Below are 25617 nucleotides of genomic sequence, written 5' to 3'. Positions count from 1 at the left end.
AGCGGGTTCCAGGCACCCACTACCCTCTGTGTAAAAAAACTTGCCTCGTACATCTCCTCTAAACCTTCCCCTCGAACCTTAAACCTATGATCCCTAGTAATTGACCCCTCTACCCTGGGAAAAAGCCTCTGACTATCCACTCTGTCTATGCCCCTCATAATTTTGTAGACCTCTATCAGGTCGCCCCTCAACCTCCTTCGTTCCAGTGAGAACAAACCGAGTTTATTCAACCGCTCCTCATAGCTGATGCCTTCCATACCAGGCAACAACCTGGTAAATCTCTTCTGCACCCTCTCTAAAGCCTCCACATCCCTCTGGTAGTATGGCGACCAGAAGTGAACACTATACTCCAAGTGTGGCCTAAGGTTCTATACAGCTGCAACATGACTTGCCAATTCTTATACTCAATGCCCCGGCCAATGAAGGCAAACATGCCGTATGCCTTCTTGACTACTTTCTCCACCTGTGTTGCCCCTTTCAGTGACCTGTGGACCTGTACACCTAGATCTCTGACTGTCAATACTCTTGAGGGTTCTACCATTCACTGTATATTCCCTATCTACATTAGACCTTCCAACATGCATTACCTCACATTTGTCCGAATTAAACTCCATCTGCCATCTCTCCGCCCAAGTCTCCAAACGATCTAAATCCTGCTGTCTGCTCTGACAGCCCTCATCGCTATCTGCAATTCCACAAACCTTTGTGTCGTCTGCAAACATACCAATCAGACCAGTTACATTTTCCTCCAAATCATTTATATATACTACGAACAGCAAAGGTCCCAGCACTGATCCCTGTGGAACCCACTAGTCACAGCCCTCCAATCAGAAAAGCACCCTTCCATTGCTACTCTCTGCCTTCTATGACCGAGCCAGTTCTGTATCCATCTTGCCTGCTCACCCCAGATCCAGTGTGACTTCACCTTTTGCATCAGTCTGCCATGAGGGACCTTGTCAAAGGCCTTACTGAAGTCCATAGACAACATCCACTGCCCTACCTGCATCAATCATCTTTGTGACCTCTTCGAAAAACTCTATCAAGTTAGTGAGACAAGACCTCCCCTTCACAAAACCATGCTGCCTCTCGCAAATACATCCATTTGCTTCCAAATGGGAGTAGATCCTGTCTCGAAGAATTCTCTCCAGTAATTTCCCTACCACTGACGTAAGGCTTACCGGCCTGTAGGTCCCTGGATTATCCTTGCTACCCTTCTTAAACAAAGGAACAACATTGACTATTCTCCAGTCCTCCGGGACATCACCTGAAGACAGTGAGAATCCAAAGATTTCTGTCAAGGCCTCAGCAATTTCCTCTCTGGCCTCCTTCAGTATTCTGGGGTAGATCCCATCAGGCCCTGGGGACTTATCTACCGTAATATTTTTCAAGACGCCCAACACCTCGTCTTTTTGGATCTCAATGTGACCCAGGCTATCGATACACCCTTCTCCAGACGCAACATCCACCAATTCCTTCTCTTTGGTGAATACTGATGCAAAGTATTCATTTCGTACCTCGGCCATTTCCTCTGGCTCCACACACAGATTCCCTTGCCTATCCTGCAGTGGGCCAACCCTTTCCCTGGCTACCCTCTTGCTTTTTATGTATGTGTAAAAAGCCTTGGGATTTTCCTTCACCCTATTTGCCAATGACTTTTCGTGACCCCTTTTAGCCCTCCTGACTCCTTGCTTAAGTTCCTTCCTACTTTCCTTATATTCCCACAGGTTTCATCTGTTCCCAGCCTTCTAGCCCTGACAAATGCCTCCTTTTTCTTTTTGACGAGGCCTACAATATCTCTCGTTATCCAAGGTTCCCGAAATTTGCTGTATTTATCCTTCTTCCGCACAGGAACATGCCGGTTCTGAATTCCTTTCAACTGACATTTGAAAGCCTCCCACATGTCAGATGTTGATTTACCCTCAAACATCCGCCCCCAATCTAGGTTCTTCAGTTCTCGCCTAATATTGTTATAATTAGCCTTCCCCCAATTTAGCACATTCACCCTATGACCACTCTTATCCTGTCCACCAGCATTTTAAAACTTACTGAATTGTGGTCGCTGTTCCCGAAATGCTCCCCTACTGAAACTTCTACCACCTGGCCGGGCTCATTCTCCAATACCAGGTCCAGTACAGCCCTTCCCTAGTTGGACTCTCTACATATTGTTTTAAGGAGCCCTCCTGGATGCTCCTTACAAACTCTGCCCCGTCCAAGGCCCTAGCACTAAGTGAGTCCCAGTCAATATTGGGGATGTTGAAGTCTCCCATCACAACAACCCTGTTGCTTTTACTCATTTCCAAAATCTGTCTACCTATCTGCTCCTCTATCTCCCGCTGGCTGTTGGGAGGCCTGTAGTAAACCCCCAACATTGTGACTGAATCCTTCTTATTCCTGATCTCTACCCATATAGCTTTGTTGCCCTCTGAGGTGTCCTCCCGTAGTACAGCTCTGATATTCTCCCAAACCAGTAGCGCAACTCCGCCACCCCTTTTACATCCCCCTCTAGTGGTGCACACTGAATAGTTATGGGAATTATTTGATTGGACTAAATGGTCTCTTCCAGGTGGCTGCACATACTTGTAACTTGCAGCTTACAGGGAAAATTGGTCATGATAACAATCATAACATTTAGCAGAACACGCCAGCAAGATCCCACAGGTACAGAGTATGTGTCCATGGAAGGTGCCACCATCCTTGTATTTAAACGGAAAAGTTTAACCAAAAGTCTATCAAAGTTTAGCACAACATCCCAGCGGAAAGCTACTGGAGAAGACTCTAGTTTGAAGTGTCAACAATAAAGCAACACGATTCCTGGTTAGCCTGAGACCTATAAGTACCATTACAGATCATCACAGCCAGGAGGGGATTTGAATAACCGCTGCTGCCGTTATTAAATGAGAGAATGAAATGGAGAGTCAAACATAACGACGTAGAGCCAGATGACGTTAGAGCACACAAGAAAAGGTGTGAAGAAGCACGTTAGCTCCCAAAGTAAAAGCAAGCCCAACTGCTTGCTTTGGATAAGGCCTTGGTTTTACTTTTAGATCATAAGTATCTCGTACCAAAGAATTCAGTCTTGCTGTTGACAGGAGCACAGCAAATTTACAAAGGAACCACCCCGTGGACAACAAAATGGTACCACTGGACCAGAATAAGCCCTCTCCTTCACTTCAGCAGTGCAGCTTGATTTCAGATTTTGCTGAAAGCCTTAAACTTAAAAATATTTTTTGCAGTTCTTACCTGTTTCTTGAGTTTCTTTTTCTCTTTTTTGCTCATATTAGCAAACTTGTCATCTGCTGCCTTCTCTTTCTCTGCATTTTCATCCACTTCAATTTCATCTTCACCGTCTTCGCTCTGCATTATTAGGGAGTACCAAAAACATTAATCCCTCTTGTTTCAGCAGATGAGGTTTGAGTTGAGTTTAAAACAATCTCACATAGTACAAAAATCAAAGTGCGAAAATTAAAGTTCATCACCCTTCTGTCTGAGCTCAGACCAAACAAAGATGAAAACACCCTGCTTGTCCAAATCTGGAGACAACATTATTTGGTCACTGACTCTGACACAAGCAGAACACCTCTATCTGCTGAGAGATCCTCAGTTTCAACAAAGAAAATTACAGCACAGGACCCTTCGGCCCTCCCAGCCTGCGCCGATCCAGATCCTTAATCTAAACCTGTCGCCTAATTTCCAAGGATCTACTTCCATCTGTTCCCCGCCCGTTCATATACCTGTCTAGCTGCATCTTGAATGATGCTATCGTGCCCGCCTCCACCACCTCCATTGGCAAAGCGTTCCAGGCACCCACACCATCCTCTGCATTAAAAAAAACTTTCCACGCACATCTGCCTTAAACTTTCCCTCACCTTGGAATCGTGACCCCTTGTAATTGACACCCCCACTCTTGGAAAAAGCTTGTTGCTATCCACCCTGTCCATACCTCTCAATTTGTAGACCTCAATCAGGTCCCCCTCAACCTCTGTCTTTCCAACCAAAACAATCCTAATCTACTCAACCTTTCTTCATAGCTAGCACCCTCCTTACCAGGCAACATCCTGGTGAACCTCCTCTGTACCCTCTAAAGCATCCACATCCTTCTGGTAATGTGGCGACCAGAACTGCACGCAGTATTCCAAATGTGGCCTAACCAAAGTCCGATACAACTGTAACATGACCTGCCGACTCTTGTACTCAATACCCCGTCCGATGATGGCAAGCATGCTGTATGCCTTCTTGACCACTCTATCGACCTGCGTTGCCACCTTCTGCCTACTCGATTCTGAAGTACACAATTCCTCCCTTAAGTATGAATCGAAGTTTGCTTAGGTGCATTGGGCAGGGTTGAGGCCTATAAACTCCCAAATATGTAGGGTACTTGGAGTTCAACCACATAAACCACACAGCACATCTGCACAAGTATCCTAGTGAAAGTGGTGGTGAGTCGCCTTCTTGAACTGCTGCAGTCAATGTGATATATCTACAGTACTGTTAGAAAGGGTGTGCCGGACTTCCGGGTGCGGCGATGACCAGCTGAGTCGCACGTTTCGGCAGCTCCCTGTGAAACGGACTTTTGGGCACTTGATAGGAGCCCCAACGGCAATTTTGACGGCTAAAAACACTGTGCGGTAAACCAGAAGGGAATCCCCCCTGGATACGGATGGAAAAAGGAGGAGAGAGTGGCCAGATTGCAGTGGATCCTTTAGAACAGCGGCAAGGAAGGCAAGCAAAAACCAAGATGGCGTCGGAAGGTGGCAGTTTAACATGGGGCCCTGAACAACAAGAGTTCTTGAAATGCTGTGTGGAAGAGATCAAAAAGGAAATGAAGAAAGAGCTGTTGGCCCCGATACTACAGGCGATCGAAGGGCTAAAGGAGGAACAAAAGACCCAGGAGCGGGAGCTTCGGGTCGTGAAGGCAAAGGCAGCCGAGAATGAGGACGATATACAGGGCCTGGTGGTGAAGACGGAGACGCAGGAGGCACATCAGAAACGATGTGTGGAAAGGTTGGAGGCACTGGAAAACAACGCAAGGAGGAACAACCTGAGGATTCTTGGTCTTCCTGAAGGTGTGGAGGGAGCGGACATCGGGGCATATGTGAGCACGATGCTGCACTCGTTAATGGGAGCGGAGGCCCCGGCGGGTCCGTTGGAGGTGGAGGGAGCATACCGAGTGATGGCGCGAGGACCGAGAGCAGGAGAAATTCCCAGAGCCATAGTGGTGAGATTCCTCCGTTTTAAGGATAGAGAAATGGTCCTTAGATGGGCGAAGAAAACTCGGAGCAGTAAATGGGAGAACGCGGTGATCCGCGTTTATCAAGACTGGAGTGCGGAGGTGGCGAGAAGGAGGGCGAGCTTTAATCGGGCCAAGGCGGTGCTTCAGAAAAAGAAGATAAAATTTGGAATGCTGCAACCGGCAAGACTGTGGGTCACATATCGAGGGAGGCACCACTACTTTGAGACGGCGGATGAAGCGTGGACTTTTATTGTGGAAGAAAAACTGGAATGAGCGGGTTATTAAAATGAACGTTCGAACAAAGTGGTGGGGCAAATGTGGGGGGCAAAGAGGGGTTTTATGTACTAATCCTGCGATGTGGTAACTTTTCTCTCTCCCACAGGTGGTGATGGGGGGAGGAGGGGAGGTGGAGGAGATGGGGCGTTGGCCATTGGGGGCGGGGCCAAGGGAGAAGCGCGGGCTTCGTTCCCGCGCTATGATAATCATGGCGGGAATAGAGAAGCAGGAAGGAGGGGGCGTCGCACGGTGCGAGCCGAGGTCACGGGGGGAAGCCGAGGTCAGCCAGAGTTTGCTGACTTCTGGGAGCAACATGGGGGGAGTAATTACGCTAGCGGGGGATCTAGCGGGGGGGGTGGGAGGGGGGAATTACTGGGTTGCTGCTGCTGGGGAGAGGGGGGAGCTGGTATGGGAGAGGATGGGCTGGGGGGCACCGCCTGGGGGAGATACAGCTGCGTGGGAACCGGGTGAGGAGCTGGAAAAAGGTGATGGCTAATCGACAAGGGTGGGGGGTAGGAAGCCCCCCAACTCGGCTGATCACGTGGAACGTGAGAGGGCTGAACGGGCCGATAAAGAGGGCACGGGTACTCGCACACCTTAAGAAACTTAAGGCAGATGTGGTTATGTTACAGGAAACGCACCTGAAACTGATAGACCAGGTTAGGCTACGCAAAGGATGGGTGGGGCAGGTGTTCCATTCGGGGCTAGATGCGAAAAACAGGGGGGTGGCTATATTAGTGGGGAAGCGGGTAATGTTCGAGGCAAAGACTATAGTGGCGGATAACGGGGGCAGATACGTGATGGTGAGTGGCAAACTACAGGGGGAGACGGTGGTTTTGGTAAACGTATATGCCCCGAACTGGGATGATGCCAATTTTATGAGGCGGATGCTAGGACGCATTCCGGACCTAGAGATGGGAAAGCTGATAATGGGGGGAGATTTTAATACGGTGTTGGAACCAGGGCTGGATAGGTCGAAGTCCAGGACTGGAAGGAGGCCGGCAGCAGCCAAGGTACTTAAAGATTTTATGGAGCAGATGGGAGGTGTAGACCCGTGGAGATTTAGCAGACCTAGGAGTAAGGAGTTCTCGTTTTTCTCCTATGTCCATAAAGTCTACTCGCGAATAGACTTTTTTGTGCTGGGTAGGGCATTGATCCCGAAGGTGAGGGGAACGGAGTATACGGCTATAGCCATTTCGGATCACGCTCCACACTGGGTGGACTTGGAGATAGGGGAGGAAACAGGAGGGCGCCCACCCTGGAGAATGGACATGGGACTAATGGCAGATGAGGGGGTGTGTCTAAGGGTGAGGGGGTGCATTGAAAAGTACTTGGAACTCAATGATAATGGGGAGGTCCAGGTGGGAGTGGTCTGGGAGGCGTTGAAGGCGGTGGTTAGAGGGGAGCTGATATCAATAAGGGCACATAAAGGGAAGCAGGAGAGTAAGGAACGGGAGCGGTTGCTGCAAGAACTTTTGAGGGTGGACAGACAATATGCGGAAGCACCGGAGGAGGGACTGTACAGGGAAAGGCAAAGGCTACATGTAGAATTTGACTTGCTGACTACAGGCACTGCAGAGGCACAATGGAGGAAGGCACAGGGTGTACAGTACGAATATGGGGAGAAGGCGAGCAGGTTGCTGGCACACCAATTGAGGAAAAGGGGAGCAGTGAGGGAAATAGGGGGAGTGAGGGATGAGGGAGGAGAGATGGAGCGGGGAGCAGAGAGAGTGAATGGAGTGTTCAAGACATTTTATAAAAAATTATATGAAGCTCAACCCCCGGATGGGAGGGAGAGAATGATGGTCTTCTTGGATCGGCTGGAATTTCCCAAGGTGGAAGAGCAGGAAAGGGTGGGACTGGGAGCACAGATCGAGGTAGAAGAAGTGGTGAAAGGAATTAGGAGCATGCAGGCGGGAAAGGCCCCGGGACCGGATGGATTCCCAGTCGAATTCTATAGAAAATATGTGGATTTGCTCGCCCCGGTACTGACGAGGACCTTTAATGAGGCAAAGGAAAGGGGACAACTGCCCCCGACTATGTCTGAAGCAACGATATCGCTTCTCTTAAAGAAGGAAAAGGACCCGCTACAATGCGGGTCCTATAGACCTATTTCCCTCCTAAATGTAGATGCCAAGGTCCTGGCCAAGGTAATGGCAATGAGAATAGAGGAATGTGTCCCGGGGGTGGTCCACGAGGACCAAACTGGGTTTGTGAAGGGGAGACAGCTGAACACGAATATACGGAGGTTGTTAGGGGTAATGATGATGGCCCCACCAGAGGGAGAAACGGAGATAGTAGTGGCGATGGATGCCGAGAAAGCATTTGAGAGAGTGGAGTGGGATTATTTGTGGGAGGTGTTGAGGAGATTTGGTTTTGGAGAGGGGTATGTTAGATGGGTGCAGCTGTTGTATAGGGCCCCAGTGGCGAGCGTGGTCACGAATGGACGGGGATCTGCATATTTTCGGCTCCATAGAGGGACAAGGCAGGGATGCCCTCTGTCCCCATTATTGTTTCCACTGGCGATTGAGCCCCTGGCGATAGCATTGAGGGGTTCCAAGAAGTGGAGGGGAGTACTTAGGGGAGGAGAAGAGCACCGGGTATCTTTGTATGCGGACGATTTGCTACTATACGTGGCGGACCCGGCGGAGGGGATGCCAGAAATAATGCGGATACTTGGGGAGTTTGGGGATTTTTCAGGGTATAAATTGAACATGGGGAAAAGTGAGTTGTTTGTGGTGCATCCAGGGGAGCAGAGTAGAGAAATAGAGGACCTACCGTTGAGGAAGGTAACAAGGGACTTTCGTTACCTGGGGATCCAGATAGCTAAGAATTGGGGCACATTGCATAGGTTAAATTTAACGCGGTTGGTGGAACAGATGGAGGAGGATTTCAAGAGATGGGATATGGTATCCCTGTCAATGGCAGGGAGGGTGCAGGCGGTTAAGATGGTGGTCCTCCCGAGATTCCTCTTTGTGTTTCAGTGCCTCCCGGTGGTGATCACGAAGGCTTTTTTTAAAAGGATTGAAAAGAGCATCATGGGTTTTGTGTGGGCTGGGAAGACCCCGAGAGTGAGGAAGGGATTCTTACAGCGTAGCAGGGATAGGGGGGGGGCTGGCACTACCGAGCCTAAGTGAGTATTATTGGGCCGCTAATATTTCAATGGTGAGTAAGTGGATGGTAGAGGAGATGGGAGCGGCGTGGAAGAGATTAGAGAGGGTGTCCTGTAGGGGGACTAGCCTACAGGCTATGGTGACAGCCCCATTGCCGTTCTCACCGAGGAACTACACCACAAGCCCGGTGGTGGTGGCTACACTGAAGATTTGGGGACAGTGGAGACGGCATAGGGGAAAGACTGGAGCCTTGGGGGGGTCCCCGAAAGGAAACAACCATAGGTTTGCCCCGGGGGGAATGGATGGGGGATATGGAATGTGGCAAAGAGCAGGAATAACGCAACTGAAAGATCTGTTTGTGGATGGGAAGTTCGCGAGTCTGGGAGCGCTGACCGAGAAATATGGGTTGCCCCAAGGGAATGCATTCAGGTATATGCAACTGAGGGCTTTTGCGAGGCAACAGGTGAGGGAATTCCCGCAGCTCCCGACACAAGAGGTGCAGGACAGAGTGATCTCAAAGACATGGGTGGGGGATGGTAAGGTGTCAGATATATATAGGGAAATGAGGGACGAAGGGGAGACTATGGTAGATGAACTAAAAGGGAAATGGGAAGAGCTGGGGGAGGAGATCGAGGAGGGGCTGTGGGCAGATGCCCTAAGCAGGGTAAACTCGTCGTCCTCGTGTGCCAGGCTAAGCCTGATTCAGTTTAAGGTATTACACCGGGCACATATGACTGGAGCACGGCTCAGGAAATTTTTTGGGGTGGAGGATAGGTGTGCGAGGTGCTCGAGAAGCCCAGCGAATCATACCCATATGTTGTGGTCATGCCCGGCACTACAGGGGTTTTGGATGGGGGTGACAAAGGTGCTTTCAAAAGTAGTAGGAGTCCGGGTCGAACCAAGCTGGGGGTTGGCTATACTTGGGGTTGCACAAGAGCCGGGAGTGCAGGAGGCGAGAGAGGCCGATGTTTTGGCCTTTGCGTCCCTAGTAGCCCGGCGCAGGATATTGCTAATGTGGAAAGAAGCCAAGCCCCCGGGGGTGGAGACCTGGATAAATGACATGGCGGGGTTTATAAAGCTAGAGCGGATTAAGTTCGTCCTAAGGGGGTCGGCTCAAGGGTTCACCAGGCGGTGGCAACCGTTCGTCGAATACCTCGCAGAAAGATAGACTGAATGGGAAAAAGGCAGCAGCAGCAGCCCAGGATCGGGGGGGGGGGGGAGGAACCAGAAGGACTCTCAGGGTTGTTAATATATACTGTATAGTATGTATAGGTCGTTGCTACAGATAATTATATATTGGACTGTTAAATTATATTTTTGGAGAGTGTTACTTGTGACAAGGCAGTTGCCAATTAGGGCTAGTTTTCATTTTTGTTATTTATTATTTATTCATTTTTTGTTTATAAAATAGGTCATTGTTATTTGTGTTGTTATAATATTGTGTAAAGGATGCACAATGTACTGTGTTGGTTGACCAAAAATTTTCAATAAAATATTTAATAAAAAAAAAAGGGTGTGCCAGACTTTTTAATCCAGCAACAAGAAGGAATAGAAATATAGGTCGAAGTCAAGATGGTTTGTGGCTTGAAGGGAATTTGCAGGTGGCATTCCCTTGTGTCTGCTGCACTTGCTCTTCTAGGTGGTAGAGGTCACCGGTTTAGAAGATGCTGTCAAAGGAGCCTTGGTGAATTTCTGCAGTGCATCTTGAATATGGCACAAGCGGCTGACAATGTGTGCTGGTGGAGGATGGGGTGGCACTCAAGCAGGCTTTGTCCTGGATTTTGTCGAATTTCTGTGATTCAATTCTATGATTCTTGAATGGTGCTGGAGCTGCGACCTCATGATGTTGATGGTGGGGAGATTCAGCAATGGTAATGCCATTGAATATCATGGGGAGATGGTTAGATTCTCTCTTATTGGAGATGATCACTGCCTGGCAAATAAGTGGCAAGTAATATTTGCACCACATATTAGTTCAAGCCTGAACCGTGTATAGGTCTGGCTGCATATAGACATAGATTGCTTCAGTATCCGAGGAGTTTTGGATAGCACTAAACACAGTAAGAATTCCCACTTCTGATCCTTTGATGGAGATGGTTATTGATGAATCAGCTGAAGATTGTTGGACCTAGGACAGTCGCCAGAGGAACTCTTAGCAATGTTTTGCGGCTGGAGATGATTGGTTTCCTATGTTCCTTTGTGATAGGTATGACTCCAAACCGGTGGGGAGCTTTTCTCCTGATTCCTACTGGCTTCTGATTTTGTTAGGGTTCCTTGATGTCACTCTTGGTCAATTTCTGCCTTGATGTTAATGGCAGTCACTCTTACATCACCTCTTGAATTCAGCTCTTTTCACAGTGTTTGCCCAAAATTTCCAATGATGTCAGGAGCCAGAGTGGCCCAGGTGGAACCCAAACTGAGCATGCATGATGACCAGGTTAATGCTAATGCTGTGGAAGTGCTGCTAAATAGCACTATTGACTTTGCTGATGAGCGAGACGAGACAGATGGGGTGGCAACAGACTTGACTTGACTGGATTGGTTTTCCTTTGTGTGGACAGGACAAACCTGAGCAACTTTCCACATTGTTGGATAGATGTCAGTGTTGTGGCTGCACTGGAGCAGCTTGGCTTGGGGCAGTCTTTAGGACGACTGGCGGGCCCCTATCCTTTGCCGTATCCAGTGCCTTCAGCCATTCCTTGATATTGCACCAAGTGGCGGCACGGTGGCACTGCTGCCTCATGGTGCCAAGGACCCAGGATCGATGTGGAGTTTGCACATTCTCCCCGTGTCTGCGTGGATCTCACCCCACAACACAAATACATCTGCAGAGTAGGTGGATTGGTCATGCCAAATTGGCAAAAGAATATGGGGTACTCAAAATTAAAAAAAAAAGATATTGCACCAAGTGACTGAAGATTTTCACCTGTGATGCTTGGGTCCTCAGGAGATTGCCAAGGTGGATCATCCATTTTACACTTCTAGCTAGGATGGTCCCAAATGTTTTTGGGCTAGTCTTTTGCACTGATTGGCTGGACTTCCCAATCATTGTAGATGGGGATATCTGTGGACCCTCCACCATTAAGGACTGGACTAGATGTGTCAGCAAGCATAGTTTTGATCTGACCTGCTGGTTGTGGGAATTGTTTAGCACTGCATCCCAGGCAGCTTCTGCTGTTTAGTATGTACACAGGTCCTGTGTTATAACTTCACCAAGTTGGCATCTCATTTTTAGGAATGCCTGGTGCTGCTCCTGGCATGCTCTCTTGCACTCATTGAACCAGGATTAATCCTCTGGCTTGATGGTAATGGTAGAGTGAGGAATATGCTGGGCCACGAGGTTACAGATTGTGATTGAATAAAATTCTGCTGCTGATGGCTTACAGTACCTCAAACGTGTCCAGTTTTGAGATAGATCAATTCTGAATCTATTCTATTTAGCACAGAGGCAGTGCCACACAACATGATGGACAGTTATCCTCAGTGTGAAGACAGAACTTCCTTCTCCACAAAGACTGTCATGCTACCAATACTGTTATGGATCTGTTGCGCCTGCAACAGGTAGAATGGCCAGGAAGTTGTAGGGTGGGGTCAAATCGGATTTTCCCTCTTGTTGGTTCCCTCACTACCTATTGCAGGCCTGTATGGCAGATCTGTCCTTCACAGCTTGCTGAGTCATAGTGCCATCAAGGCACTCTTGGTAATAGACAATAAAGTCCACATCTAGAATACTTCACATGCTCTCGGTGCTTCTTCGAGGTGGTGTCCAACATGGGGAAATACTGAATCATCAGCTGAAGGAGGGCAGTAGGCGGTAATCAGCAGGGAGGCTTCCTTGCACATGCGTGACCAGATGACATGAGACTTCTTGGGGCCCAAAGTCAATGTTTAGCACTCGCAGGGAAAGTCCCACCTGACTGTACACTGCATGCTGCTGCCTCTGACAGTGGTGATGGAGGTATTTGAGACATTGGGCATAAGGCATGTGTGGTGTCTGGCCCCTTTAAGGCGCAACCGGCCAAAGTTGTTACAGCACGAGTTCTCTCAGTATGACTACGTCAGAATGTTTCTTGAATAACCTGTGGGACAGCTCTCCTAATTTTGTAACAACTCCAGAGATGTGAGTAATGTTGATAAGGGATGACTGGGCAGGGTGTGCTGTTGTCATCTCTGGCACCTGGATCAATGGCAAGTGGTGGTTCTGGTTTGATTCATTTTTGACTTTTCTGTAGCAGTTTGTCCAAATCAGCAGTTTAATTCCTCCTAGCAGAGGGTAATTAAGAGTCCACCCCGAAAGGACAGGAGGTAACAATTTGGTAGTTTCATTACTGAGACAATGTTTTAAATTCTAGATTTAATTAATTGGATTTAAATTCCACTTTCTGCTGTGGTGGGATTTGAACAGGTCCTCAGAGCATTAACCTGGGTCTCTCGATTACTAGTCCAGTAACATTATCACTGCACCATCTGTTGCCTCTTTGTGTCATGTTACTGATCCAGACAAGCTGGTCAATTAGGATTAAGGAGGCTACCAATAAGGGGTGACTAAATACTACCTTTCATCACCTTGAATATCATTTGACCCATAAAGACTCTAACTCCTTACATTAGCTGGCTGGTGAAAGTAGTAGAAATAGCAACTTTCAAATGTAAAATAGCGACAGCAAGGTGATGCAGAGGTTAACACTATTGCCTCACTGCATCGAGGATCCGGGTTCTACCCCGGCCCAAAGAAGTGCAGGTAGGTGGATTGGCCACGATAAATTGGCCCTTAATTAGGGAAGAAAAAAATTTGGGCACTTTAAATTTAAAAAAAATGTAAAATAGCTGGAATGGAACTTTACGCTCCAAAAAGTTAAAATATCAGATAATTGAATGCACAATCTCTTCCCTTCGCCCCGTGCCTCCCACCAACCTTTCTAGCCATTTATCACCACTTGTTCCAACTTGTACCTTCTGAGCATTTTCCCACTCCCTTTCTATTGGTGCAGATGTGGCAGGCAGCAGGATTTCTTATGCTCTTGCTAAATCTCACCCACCTTCAAACACCTCCTTGAAATTAGCTATTCCACAAGCCCCACCATCTTTTCCAACCAGCTGGTTGCACCATTCCACTACCCATCTACCCAACTTTGCAGCACAAACTTGTTGCTGCGGCTAGAAATGATCCAGTTCGATGAAATCAAACTGATGTTAACCAAATGGAAACTACATACAAGCAGCAAGAAATCAGGATGGTCAAGAGGGACCATGCTCAATAGCTTTCATTCACAGACAAAATAACACCAGCCCTGGTTACCAACTCCCGGTAATATGCAAACTCACTATTGGAAAACTTAGCTCTCCCTAGCCAGCTCCATCTACCTTTTCTGAGACTGGCTTCAAAGGGTGTCAAAAATAAATTTGTTTGTACTCACCCCGACTTTTGTTTCATCTTTAGCCCCCTCGTCCTCCAGCTCCTCCTCATACTCCATCTCCTCCTCCATTTCTAGGGTAGCAAAGGTATTTGCAGGCTGTTTGGAAAAACACAAGTTAACTAAATTTTGCCGTTAAATTGCTCCACATGATTTTTCAATCAATGCAACAAAGCAGCTTGGCTGACGTTCTCATGACCCCCACCAGACAATCTTTCTTTCATTCAAGTGGACCCCAGGGGAGTAACTGCAAGACACTGACTTTTTCTTTGGGTTCTGGTCGTGATAATTAATAGCTCAAACATCATTCCTGTCAATGAAGAAGGAAAAAAATTCCTCTCATCAATATGCTAATTCTAGGATCCTATTCCTTGGACAATATCCATTCTCAATGTACAATACCCTGGCTGTCATTCCTTATGCACGCAACTGGACAATCAGTCGGCACACTGTTTAAGAACGCATGGTCAAATTTAAATCTTGGGTTCTCTGGAGATGTACACACATGCATTTTCCAACAGAAGTGGGAAACCCAGGGCAGCACGGTGGCGCAGTGGTTAGTACTGCTGCATCACGGCGCCGAGATCTCAGGTTTGATCCCGGCTCTGGGTCACGGTCCGTGTGGAGTTTGCACATTATCCGTATTTGCGTGGATTTTGCCCCCACAACCCAAAGATGTGCAGGGTAGGTGGATTGGCCATTCTAAATTGCCCCTTAATTGGAAAAATGACTTGGGTACTCTGACTTTTCCTTTTCCTCACCCAGGGCATCAAGCATACATGCCATGTCCTGGTAAAAATGAACATACTGGAAATTGAACCTGGACTTTCATGGTTTGTAGAGCTCCATGTTCAATGATGTACTTCAATACAAAATCATATACCGGAGCTATATATGACAGATTGTACAGTTAGATTCCCTCAATTGTACCAAGTACTGATCATGGTCTATTTGGAAATACACAAATTTGTCAAGAACCACATGCCGACCACCGGATACTAGTCAAATCCCAGGAAAACCACCTTGAAATTCGGATAAAGTAGAGTTTTGTGATAACCACGGAGGCCTAATTCGCCACATATATGCGATATGCCTATGAACATGAATGGGCACGTTCTGTTTCCGGGTTGCCGTCAGCCATGTTAGCAACAGATTCTTCGATGTCTGCATCAGCAGCCATTCTCAATTTCTTCCATGCTGGTGAGGATGCCTGTTTGTTGAACTGTTCCAGATGTTCCCCTTGGTTCTCAAAATGATGGACAGACACAATGGTGGAATCTTCCACACTTCCATGAAGTCCATTTTCAGCTTCAAGTTCCGGTGTTTCATTTGCTGCATCAACTTGACCTTCTCTCCAATTGACAACACTTTTAACTTTCCCCACAGGTAAGGGGGTTAAAATAGGGAAGGCAAGGTGTGTTGGGTGTGGGTATCAGGGGAGTTTGGAGTTCTATGGTTGTTTGATTAGGTGATGTGTTGTTCTTCTGATAGTTAGTGTCTACATGTAAAAAGCCTTGAAATAAAAAATAAAAAGAAACATTTCCCACAGGTTACACTATTGTGATGAATGTAGGAATTTCAGATACATATTGTATTATATGTATTTGGTGCAGTGTAGGCTAAAAGCCTGAGTTAGTATGTGTATGACTCCTGCAGTAGATCTTTTTAAAAATCTTGGCTTACAAGACAAGCAGACACTTTGGCTTCAGGAGATAAAGCAAGCATCATAATAGTTAGGTTATTGGAATTTTGTTTAAGTTCCCTGGGGAATGGATAATTAGAGGCTTGTGCTTAAAAACAAAGAACAAGGACTTCCGGTGACGGCGGACGGGAGGCGGCCGCACAATGGAGAGCCCCCGCTCGGGAACGGCAATTTCGGGGCTTTAAGCCCGGTCCCAGGGTCCGTGGAGGCGGCAGAAGAAGGGAGAAGGCACGGAGGAGGCACTGAAAAGACACAGGAGGGAAAAAAACCCCAAAGAAAAATGTCGAGGGTGAGCAAAAAAACGGCCGAAAAAAAAACCAGTTGGAGGTCCGTCGGGGAGTGGAAAGGTCACCGCGGGGTCACCAGGAAAAATGGAGGCTGGAGCACCAGGGAAGGCCGCACTGCTTACGGCTGAAGAAATAACCAAGGTGATGGCTGCGGAATTTGAAAAGCAGTTGGCGCAGATTGCGAAATGCATGGTGACGGTGAGGAAGGAGATGAGGGAGGTCTTGAGTGTGCTGGTGGAGGAGGCGGTTTCCCCGGTGAGGACGGAGGTGGCGAGCGCAGTGGCGAAGGTGCGAGAGCAAGGGGAGGCGCTGAAGGAAGTGAAGGAGAAGTTATTGCAGCACGGTGATCAACTTGCCTCGATGGGGAAAGAGATGCGGAAGGTGATGGATACTAACAAGGATCTGCGAGGAAAAATGGAAGACCTGGAAAATAGATCCAGGCGACAGAACTTGAGGATTGTGGGGCTGCCCGAAGGAGTTGAAGGACCGACTGAGTATTTTGCCGCGATGCTGGCAAAACTACTGGGGGAGGGGGAGGACCCCTCCCGATATGAACTGGATCGGGCTCATCGGTCGTGGAGGCCTGTACCAAAGGCGAGTGAGCCGCCAAGGGCAGTGACTCTGTGCTTCCGTAGGTACAGGGTGAAGGAGAAGGTCCTGAGCTGGGCTAAGCAGAAGCGGGTGGTGCAGTGGGCTGGAGCTGGTATAAGTGTATACCAGGACTTTACGGTGGAGCTGGCAAGGAGGCGGGCTGCCTTCAACCGGGTGAAGAGGGCACTGTACATTAGCAAGGTGCGGTGCGGCACTGTATATCCAGCGAAGCTGAGGGTGACTTACAAGCTCAGGGACTTTTATTTTGGAACGGCGGAAGCAGCGGAGGAGTTTGCGAAAGCAGAAGGACTGTGGCAGAACTGACAAATTGAGGAAGGGCCATGTGCCGATGTAACCTCATGACTGTATTTTCTTCTTTTTTGTATCACTGTGTAGAGATTAAAGGAGCCAAGGTGGTATATATTTGGACAAGGGAAGGGACGGGACTTTCACTCAAAATGAGAGTTCTTTGGGGTGTAGGTGGATAGGCGAGGTTTGTGTGCTAAAAGGGGATCTTTGAGCTTTCCTGGGGCCGGGCAAGTGGGAAAGGGACCCGGGCGGGGGCCTCCACGCTGGCCGGTGTGTGCCGGCCAGTGAATGGGAGTGAGGTGGGGGGAGGGGCTGCGGCCATCGGAGCCTGGCAGAACAGGGTCCAAGTGGTCTAGCCGGGGTGGAAAGTTGGGGGGAAGGAACCGAGGGTAGGGGGAGGAGTTTTACAAGAGGCAGTGGACGGGAGGAGCTGGAGACCTGGGGTGGGAGTTGTGTAAGATTAAGGGTGACTACGGGTAATCCCTGATTTATTTTTGTCATTTGTTTATGTAAACATGCGGGTTGAGGTTTGGGGGTTGGTGGGTAGATGGGATCGTTGTTGTTATTATGGGGACTGACATATCTTGCTGATTATTGTTTCTTGTTGATGGATGTAAATGTGGGAGAAAATGTGGAAATGGAGGAAAATTTTTTTTTAAATGTTTAAAAACAAAGAACAAAGAAAAGTACAGCACAGAAACAGGCCCTCCTGCCCTCCGAGCCCATGCCGACCATGCTGCCCGACTAAACTACAATCTTCTACACTTCCTGGGTCCGTATCCCTCTATTCCCATCCTATTCATGTATTTGTCAAGATGCCCGTTAAATGTCACTATCGTCCCTGCTTCCACCACCTCCTCCGGTAGCGTGTTCCAGGCACCCACTACCCACTGTGAAAAAAACTTGCCTCGTACATCTACTCTAAACTTTGCCCCTCGCACCTTAAACCTATGCCCCCTAGTAATTGACCCCTCTACCCTGGGGAAAAGGTTCTGACTATCCACTCTGTCTGTGCCCCTCATAATTTTGTAGACCTCTATCAGGTCGGCCCTCAAACTCCGTCGTTCCAGTGAGAACAAACCGAGTTTATTCAACCGCTCCTCATAGCTAATGCCCTCCATACCAGGCAACATCCTGGTAAATCTCTTCTGCACCCTCTCTAAAGCCTCCACATCCTTCTGGTAGTGTGGCGACCAGAATTGAACACTATACTCCAAGTGTGGCCTAACTAAGGTTCTATACAGCTGCAACATGACGTGCCAATTCTTATACTCAATGCCCTGGCCAATGAAGGAAGCATGCCGTATGCCTTCTTGACTACCGTCTCCACCTGTGTTGCCCCTTTCAGTGACCTGTGGACCTGTACACCTAGATCCCTCTGACTTTCAATACTCTTGAGGGTTCTACCATTCACTGTATATTCCCTACCTGCATTAGACCTTCCAAAATGCATTACCTCACATTTGTCCTGATTAAACTCCATCTGCCATCTCTGCCCAAGACTCCAAACGATCTAAATCCTGCTGTATCCTCTGCCAGTCCTCATCGCTATCCGCAATTCCACCAACCTTTGTGTCGTCTGCAAACTTACTAATCAGACCAGTTACATTTTCCTCCAAACCATTTATATATACTACAAACAGCAAAGGTCCCAGCACTGATCCCTGCGGGACACCACTAGTCACAGCCCTCCAATTAGAAAAGCACCCTTCCACTGCTACTCTCTGCCTTCTATGACCTAGCTAGTTCTGTATCCACCTTGCCAGCTCACCCCTGATCCCGTGTGACTTCACCTTTTGTACCAGTCTACCATGAGGGACCTTGTCAAAAGCCTTACTGAAGTCCATATAGACAACATCCACTGCCCTACCTGCATCAATCATCTTTGTGACCTCTTCGAAAAACTGTATCAAGTTAGCAAAAACTCTATCAAGAGGGGGCCTTGCACAGTGGGGGCTGAAGTCACGGGGGGAAGCCGAGGTCAGCCAGAGTTTGCTGACTTCTGGGAGCAACATGGGGGGTGCAATTACGCTAGAAAAGGATCTAGCGGGGGGGGGGGTTTAACTGGGTTGCTGCTGCTGGGGAGAAGGGGGAGCTGGTACAGGGTGGGGTGGTCGAGGCGGGAGGGCGCCGTCAGGGGGAGATACGGCTACGTGGGAACCGGGTGAGGAGCTGGATTAAAAAAGGGGATGGCTAGTCGACAAGGGGGGGGGGGGGGGGTAAAGAGCCCCCCAACCCGGCTGATCACGTGGAACGTGAGAGGGCTGAACGGGCCAATTAAAAGGGCACGGGTACTCGCACACCTAAAGAAATTAAAGGCAGATGTGGTTATGTTGCAGGAGACGCATTTGAAACTGATAGACCAGGTCAGACTACGCAAGGAATGGGTGGGGCAGGTGTTTCATTCGGGGTTAGACGCAAAGAACAGGGGGGTGGCTATATTAGTGGGGAAACGGGTACTGTTTGAGGCAAAGACCATAGTGGCGGATAGCGGGGGTAGATACGTGATGGTGAGTGGCAGATTGCAAGGGGAGGCGGTGGTTCTAGTGAACGTATATGCCCCAAACTGGGATGATGCCAATTTTATGAGGCGAATGTTGGGACGTATCCCGGACCTAGAGGTGGGAAAGTTGGTAATGGGGGGACACTTTAATACGGTGCTGGACCCAGGGCTGGACAGATCGAGGTCCAGGACCGGGAGGAGGCCGGCTGCAGGTAGGGTGCTCAAGGACTTTATGGAGCAGATGGGAGGAGTAGACCCCTGGAGATTTAGCTGGCCTAGGAGTAAGGAGTTCTCGTTTTTCTCCTATGTCCATAAAGTATATTCACGGATAGACTTTTTTGTTTTGGGAAGGGCGCTGATCCCGAAGGTGACAGGGACGGAGTACACGGCTATAGCTATCTCGGGCCACGCTCCACATTGGGTGGACCTGGAGATAGGGGAGGAAAAAGAACAGCACCCGCCCTGGAGAATGGACATGGGACTATTGGCAGATGAGGGGGTATGTTTAAGGGTGAGGGGGTGTATTGAAAGGTACTTGGAGCTTAATGACAATGGGGAGGTTCAGGTGGGAGTGGTCTGGGAGGCATTGAAGGCAGTGGTTAGAGGGGAGCTGATATCTATTAGGTCACATAAAGGAAAGCAGGAGGGTAGGGAAAGGGAGCAGTTGCTGAAAGAACTTTTGAGGGTGGACAGACAATATGCGGAGGCACCGGAGGAGGGACTGTACAGGGAAAGGCAAAGGCTACATGTAGAATTTGACTTGTTGACTATGGGTAATGCAGAGGCACAATGGAGGAAGGCACAAGGTGTACAGTATGAATATGGGGAGAAGGCGAGCCAGTTGCTGGCCCACCAACTGAGGAAGAGGGGAGCAGCGAGGGAGATGGGGGGGGGGGGGGGGGGGGTGGGTGGTGAGAGATGAGGAGGGAGTGATGGAGCGGGGAGAGTGAATGGGGTGTTCAAGGTATTCTACAAAAGATTATATAATGCTCAGCCCCCGGAAGGGAAGGAGAGAATGATGTGCTTTCTGGATCAGCTGGAATTCCCTAAGGTGGAGGAGCAGAGAGGGCGGGACTGGGAGCACAGATTGAGATGGAGGAGGTAGTGAAAGGGATTGGGAGCATGCAGGCGGGGAAGACCCCGGGACCAGACGGATTCCCGGTGGAATTTTATAGGAAGTATATGGACTTGCTGGCCCCGCTTCTGACGAGAACCTTTAATGAGGCTAGGGAAAGGGGGCAGTTGCCCCCGACTATGTCAGAGGCAAAGATATCGCTCCTCCTAAAGAAGGAAAAAGACCCGCTGCAATGCGGGTCCTATGGGCCCATTTCTCTTTTAAATGTGGATGCTAAGGTTCTGGCCAAGGTAATGGCGACGAGGATAAGAGGACTGTGTCCCGGGGGTGGTTCATGAGGACCAAACTGGGTTTGTGAAGGGGAGACAGCTGAACACGAACATACGGAGGTTGCTAGGGGTAATGATGATGCCCCCGCCAGAGGGGGAAGCGGAGATAGTGGTGGCGATGGATGCCGAGAAAGCATTTGATAGAGTGGAGTGGGATTATCTGTGGGAGGTGCTGAGGAGATTTGGCTTCGGAGATGGATATATCGGATGGGTACAGTTGCTGTAGAGGGCACCGATGGCGAGTGTGGTTATGAATGGACGGGGGTCTGATTATTTCCGGCTTTACAGAGGGACGAGGCAGGGGTGTCCCCTGTCTCCGTTATTGTTTGCACTGGCGATTGAGCCCCTGGCCATGGCACTGAGGGGTTCCAGGAAGTGGAGGGGAGTGTTTAGGGGAGGAGAAGAACACCGGGTATCTCTGTATGCAGATGATTTGTTGTTGTATGTGGCGGACCCGGTGGAGGGGATGCCAGAGATAATGCGGATACTTGGGGAGTTTGGGGATTTTTCGGGGTATAAATTGAACATGGGGGAAAAGTGAGTTGTTTGTGGTGCATCCGGGGGAGTAGTTCAGGGAAATAGAGGATTTACCGCTGAGGAAGGTAACGAGAGACTTCCGATACTTGGGGATTCAGATAGCCAAGAATTGGGGAACCTTGCACCGGCTTAATTTAACACGATTGGTGGAACAGATGGAGGAGGACTTCAAGAATGGGACATGGTGTCCCTGTCACTGGCGGGTAGGGTGCAGGCGGTTAAAATGGTGGTTCTCCCGAGATTCCTCTTTGTGTTTCAGTGCCTCCCGGTGATGGTCACGAAGGCTTTCTTTTAGAGAATTGAGAAAAGCATGAGGAGTTTTGTGTGGGCCGGGAAGACCCCGAGAGTGAGGAGGGGGTTCTTGCAGCGTAGTAGGGATAGGGGGGGTTGACACTACCGAGCCTAAATGATTATTACTGGGCCGCCAATATTTCAATGGTGTGTAAGTGGATGGGAGAAGGGGAGGGAGCGGCGTGGAAGAGATTGGAGAGGGCGTCCTGTAAGGGGACCAGCTTACAAGCAATGGTGACGGCACCGTTGCCGTTCTCACCAAAGAAATACACTACAAGCCCGGTGGTGGTGGCAACATTAAAAATTTGGGGGCAGTGGAGACGGCATGGGGGAAGGACGGGAGCCTCGGTGCGGTCCCCGATAAGAAATAACCATAGGTTTGTTCCGGGGAGAATGGATGGGGGATTTGGAGCATGGCAAAGAGCTAGGGTAGTACAATTGAGAGATCTGTTCGTAGATGGGACGTTTGCGAGTCTGGGAGCGCTGACGGAAAAATATGGGTTGCCCCAAGGGAATGCATTTCGGTATATGCAACTGAGGGCTTTTGCGAGGCAACAGGTGAGGGAATTCCCGCAGCTCCCGACGCAGGAGGTGCAGGATAGTGATCTCAGAGACATGGTTGGGGGATGGTAGGGTGTCGGACATATACAGGGAAATGAGGGACGAGGGGGAGATCATGGTAGATGAGCCGAAAGGGAAATGGGAAGAAGAGCTGGGGGAGGAGATTGAGGAGGGGCTGTGGGCTGATGCCCTACGTAGGGTAAACGCGTCGTCCTCGTGTGCCAGGCTAAGCCTGATACAATTCAAGGTTCTACACAGGGCGCATATGACTGGAGCACGGCTCAGTAAATTTTTCGGGGTAGAGGATAGGTGTGGGATAGGTGTGGAAGATGCTCGAGAAGCCCAGCGAATCACACCCACATGTTCTGGTCATGTCCGGCATTACAGGGGTTCTGGGTGGGGGTGGTGAAGGTGCTTTCGAAGGTGGTGGGGGTCCGGGTCGAGCCAAGCTGGGGGTTGGCTATATTCGGGGTTGCAGAAGAGCCGGGAGTGCAGGAGGCGAGAGAGGCTGATGTTTTGGCCTTTACGTCCCTAGTAGCCCGGCGCAGGATATTGCTTATGTGGAAGGAAGCCAAACCCCCGGGCGTGGAGACCTGGATAAACGACATGGCAGGGTTTACAAAGTTAGAACGGATCAAGTTCGTATTAAGGGGTTCGGCTCAAGGGTTCACCAGGCGGTGGCAACCGTTCGTCAACTGCCTCACAGAACGATAGAGGGAATGAAAAAGAAAGAAAGACAACACAGCAACCCAGGGGGGAGGATCCGGGCGGGCTCTTAGGGATGTCATTGTATATGTATAGACATTTGTTATAGGTAATGTATATTGGATTGTTGGATTGTATCTTTGGAGAGTGACTATTTTTGACAAGGCAGTTGCCATTTAGTTTTGTTTTTGTTTCTGTTTATATATTATTTATTTACTTGTTTAAAACTGGCCACTGTTATTTATATTGCTTTATTGTTGTTTAAAAGAAAAACTATGTACTGTTATGTTTGGCCAAAAAATCTTGAATAAAATATATATATTTTTAAAAACTCTATCAAGTTAGCTTCAGTAATATGATGCAGTTAATGGGAGAGGCTGAGGCAGTCAGAAGTTGAGTTTCAATTCAGTTTTTGATCTGTCGGTGAAGGCTCGCAGTTCTCTCAAAGCCATTCAGTAAAAAGATTTTGCCTGTGAACAGAACAGCAGTTTCTGATCAGGCTGGGAGGGTAAACAGTAGTATGACCAAGGCAAGAATCTGCAAGCTAGTTCCTGAAGGATCTCTCTCTCAAAGCAGTTCATCCAAGACATCACTTTACAGCAAGTACTCCTGGGTTGACAAACTGTTTAAAAGTGGATTTTGACCCGAGATGGATTTTGCTTGAGTGGAGATAAAAGGCAGCAGTTAGGATTTAGTATTTCATTGTCATTGCTAAGCCTTGTTTAACTGGTAATTGTAAGCTATTTTCTTTACAATGATAAAGTTATTTTAAGACGGTTAATAATACGTTTGTTTTAATATATCACATCCTATTTGTGCATGGAATGACTCCTGGAGCGAAATATCCTTTCCCCACAGTCCTACAAATTCATTAAAATATTGGGGCTTCTGTCCGGTATCGCAACTGTTGGGGTCTGGTCCGGGATCTTAATACTATACTCACACTTTACTCCACAGAGAAATCTCAATGTGAAATGATGGCTTGTCCTGTGTCTGATATTTGAACATGATCAGATCTAACTGCTCCACTCTGACTGGTTGGTACAGTCAAATGATGCCCGACGGAGGAAGCCAGCTTGGTGGTGCTGCAGAAGCAAATATTTTATGAAGGATTACTGCATTATTTTTTCTGCCAGCGCCAAACAAATGCTCAGCTAAACTGGGTCAACCATTGCAGAATTTTGGCTCATTACGGGCATTGTTCAGTGGCTTTTGCTATTTTGCTGTCAAAAGTTGATAACTTTGACACAAGTGGAATTTTGTATCATCCGAGTTTGACTTAGAAATTACAAGGTCAACATAACGTGTCAACATTTAAAAAAAAAAATAATAAATTTAGAGTACCCAATTAATTTATTCTAATTAAGGGGCAATTTAGCGTGGCCAATCCACCTACCCCGCATATCTTTAGGTTGTGGGGGCGAAACCCATACAAACACAGGTAGAATGTGCAAACTCCAAACTTGTCAACATTTATGAAAATTGTTGAGAATGTCACTTAATTAGCTCGGTGGAAATGAGCTTTAGTCATAGTTTTATATGTTTGCCTAGGTGTCAGGAGAACCACCAATGCTGCCACAGTTCAGATTTTGTTTTTTTAAATTAAGGGGCAATTTAAGTGTGGTCAATCCAACAACCCTGCACAAGTTTTGAGTTGTGGGGGTGAGACCCACGCAGATATGGGGAGAATGTGCAAATTGAACCCGGGTCCTCGGCGACGTGAGGCAGCAGTACTAAGCACCAGGATTTTTGGCCAAAATAGGATTTGGGTAGGCTTTAAGTGGAAGTGCTGCTTTTACATTAAGTTTAGTTGTCAAAGTTTTTAAATGCTTTCTGCAATTACAGTTAAGGAGTGGGGAGGGACAATGTGCACATTTCAGCCAGGTGGATCCATCTAAGGCAGGCACTGTGAAACTCGGGAGCGCGACCCGCGGGTGGGTGTCGGGAGAGTCGAGGAGCCGTCCTTCGCGGAGCTCCCGATCGTGCAAACGTGCGCGCAACAGCCGACTGTTAAAAACGGCGGCTGCAAGCGGCCTTCAAAATGGCCGCTAACATGTTTAAAAAAAAAAGTGGCCGCACCGCGCATGATCATCGGTGCGCATGTGCAAAACTATGCGCATGCGCGCCGATAATCGGGCACGCATGCACAGTGCAACCGCTTTTTTTATTTTAACCGGTCGCAGCTTTTTGTTTTACAAGTTCATTTATTTTATTCATTTAATTATTATTATTTTTTATTTATTTTATTCATTTTAGTTATTTATTTTTTACAAGTTCGGGGGAGGTTTATTTGATAAAATTTTACCGGAAACAAATACAGAACTTTGGACAGATGGAGACTCCATACATTCCGTCACTGGAAGGCTTCACCTTCATCCAACAGGTTCCATTGGAGGAGCGTGTACGAGGGCCAAAGGGACCCAAAACCATTTCCTCCATTTTTGTCAGCAACAAAAAAGGTAGAGAAAACGGTGGGTCACGAAGGTCGAGCGCCGCAAAGGTTGGCTGGTTGGTAAAAATGGTTCCCCGGAAAAAAAGTTTCAAGTACACTGGTCTAAGGAATACTGTCCTTAATTAGATCAAATGCCAGAGACACTCTTATCTCAAGAATGAAAAAATAGAAAGCTATGAAAACGGCAACTGAAGAAATAATAGGTCTTCGGAATTTTCAGTTTGGTCCCAATGTTAATAGAA

The 25617-nt window shown here is 48.3% G+C and overlaps 1 protein-coding gene across 2 annotated transcripts in view; it reads right to left on the bottom strand.

Annotated features, from left to right (window-relative positions):
* The window catches only part of abcf1 (ATP-binding cassette, sub-family F (GCN20), member 1), a 127340-nt gene that overhangs the window by 71221 nt on the left and 30502 nt on the right, over nucleotides 1-25617 (bottom strand). For both annotated transcript variants that reach the window (XM_072475330.1, XM_072475331.1), the window contains 2 exons: nucleotides 14037-14132; nucleotides 3241-3354 (listed from right to left, as the gene is read on the bottom strand). In XM_072475330.1, the coding sequence (XP_072331431.1) occupies nucleotides 3241-3354; nucleotides 14037-14132 (210 nt within the window). The remainder of the gene's footprint in view (nucleotides 1-3240; nucleotides 3355-14036; nucleotides 14133-25617) is intronic.

This window comes from Scyliorhinus torazame, chromosome 14 (genome assembly GCF_047496885.1).
Source record: "Scyliorhinus torazame isolate Kashiwa2021f chromosome 14, sScyTor2.1, whole genome shotgun sequence".
Classification (NCBI taxonomy): Eukaryota; Metazoa; Chordata; class Chondrichthyes; order Carcharhiniformes; family Scyliorhinidae; genus Scyliorhinus; species Scyliorhinus torazame.
The sequence above is the reverse complement of the archived record's forward strand: the minus strand, read 5'-3'. Positions and strand labels throughout refer to the sequence as shown.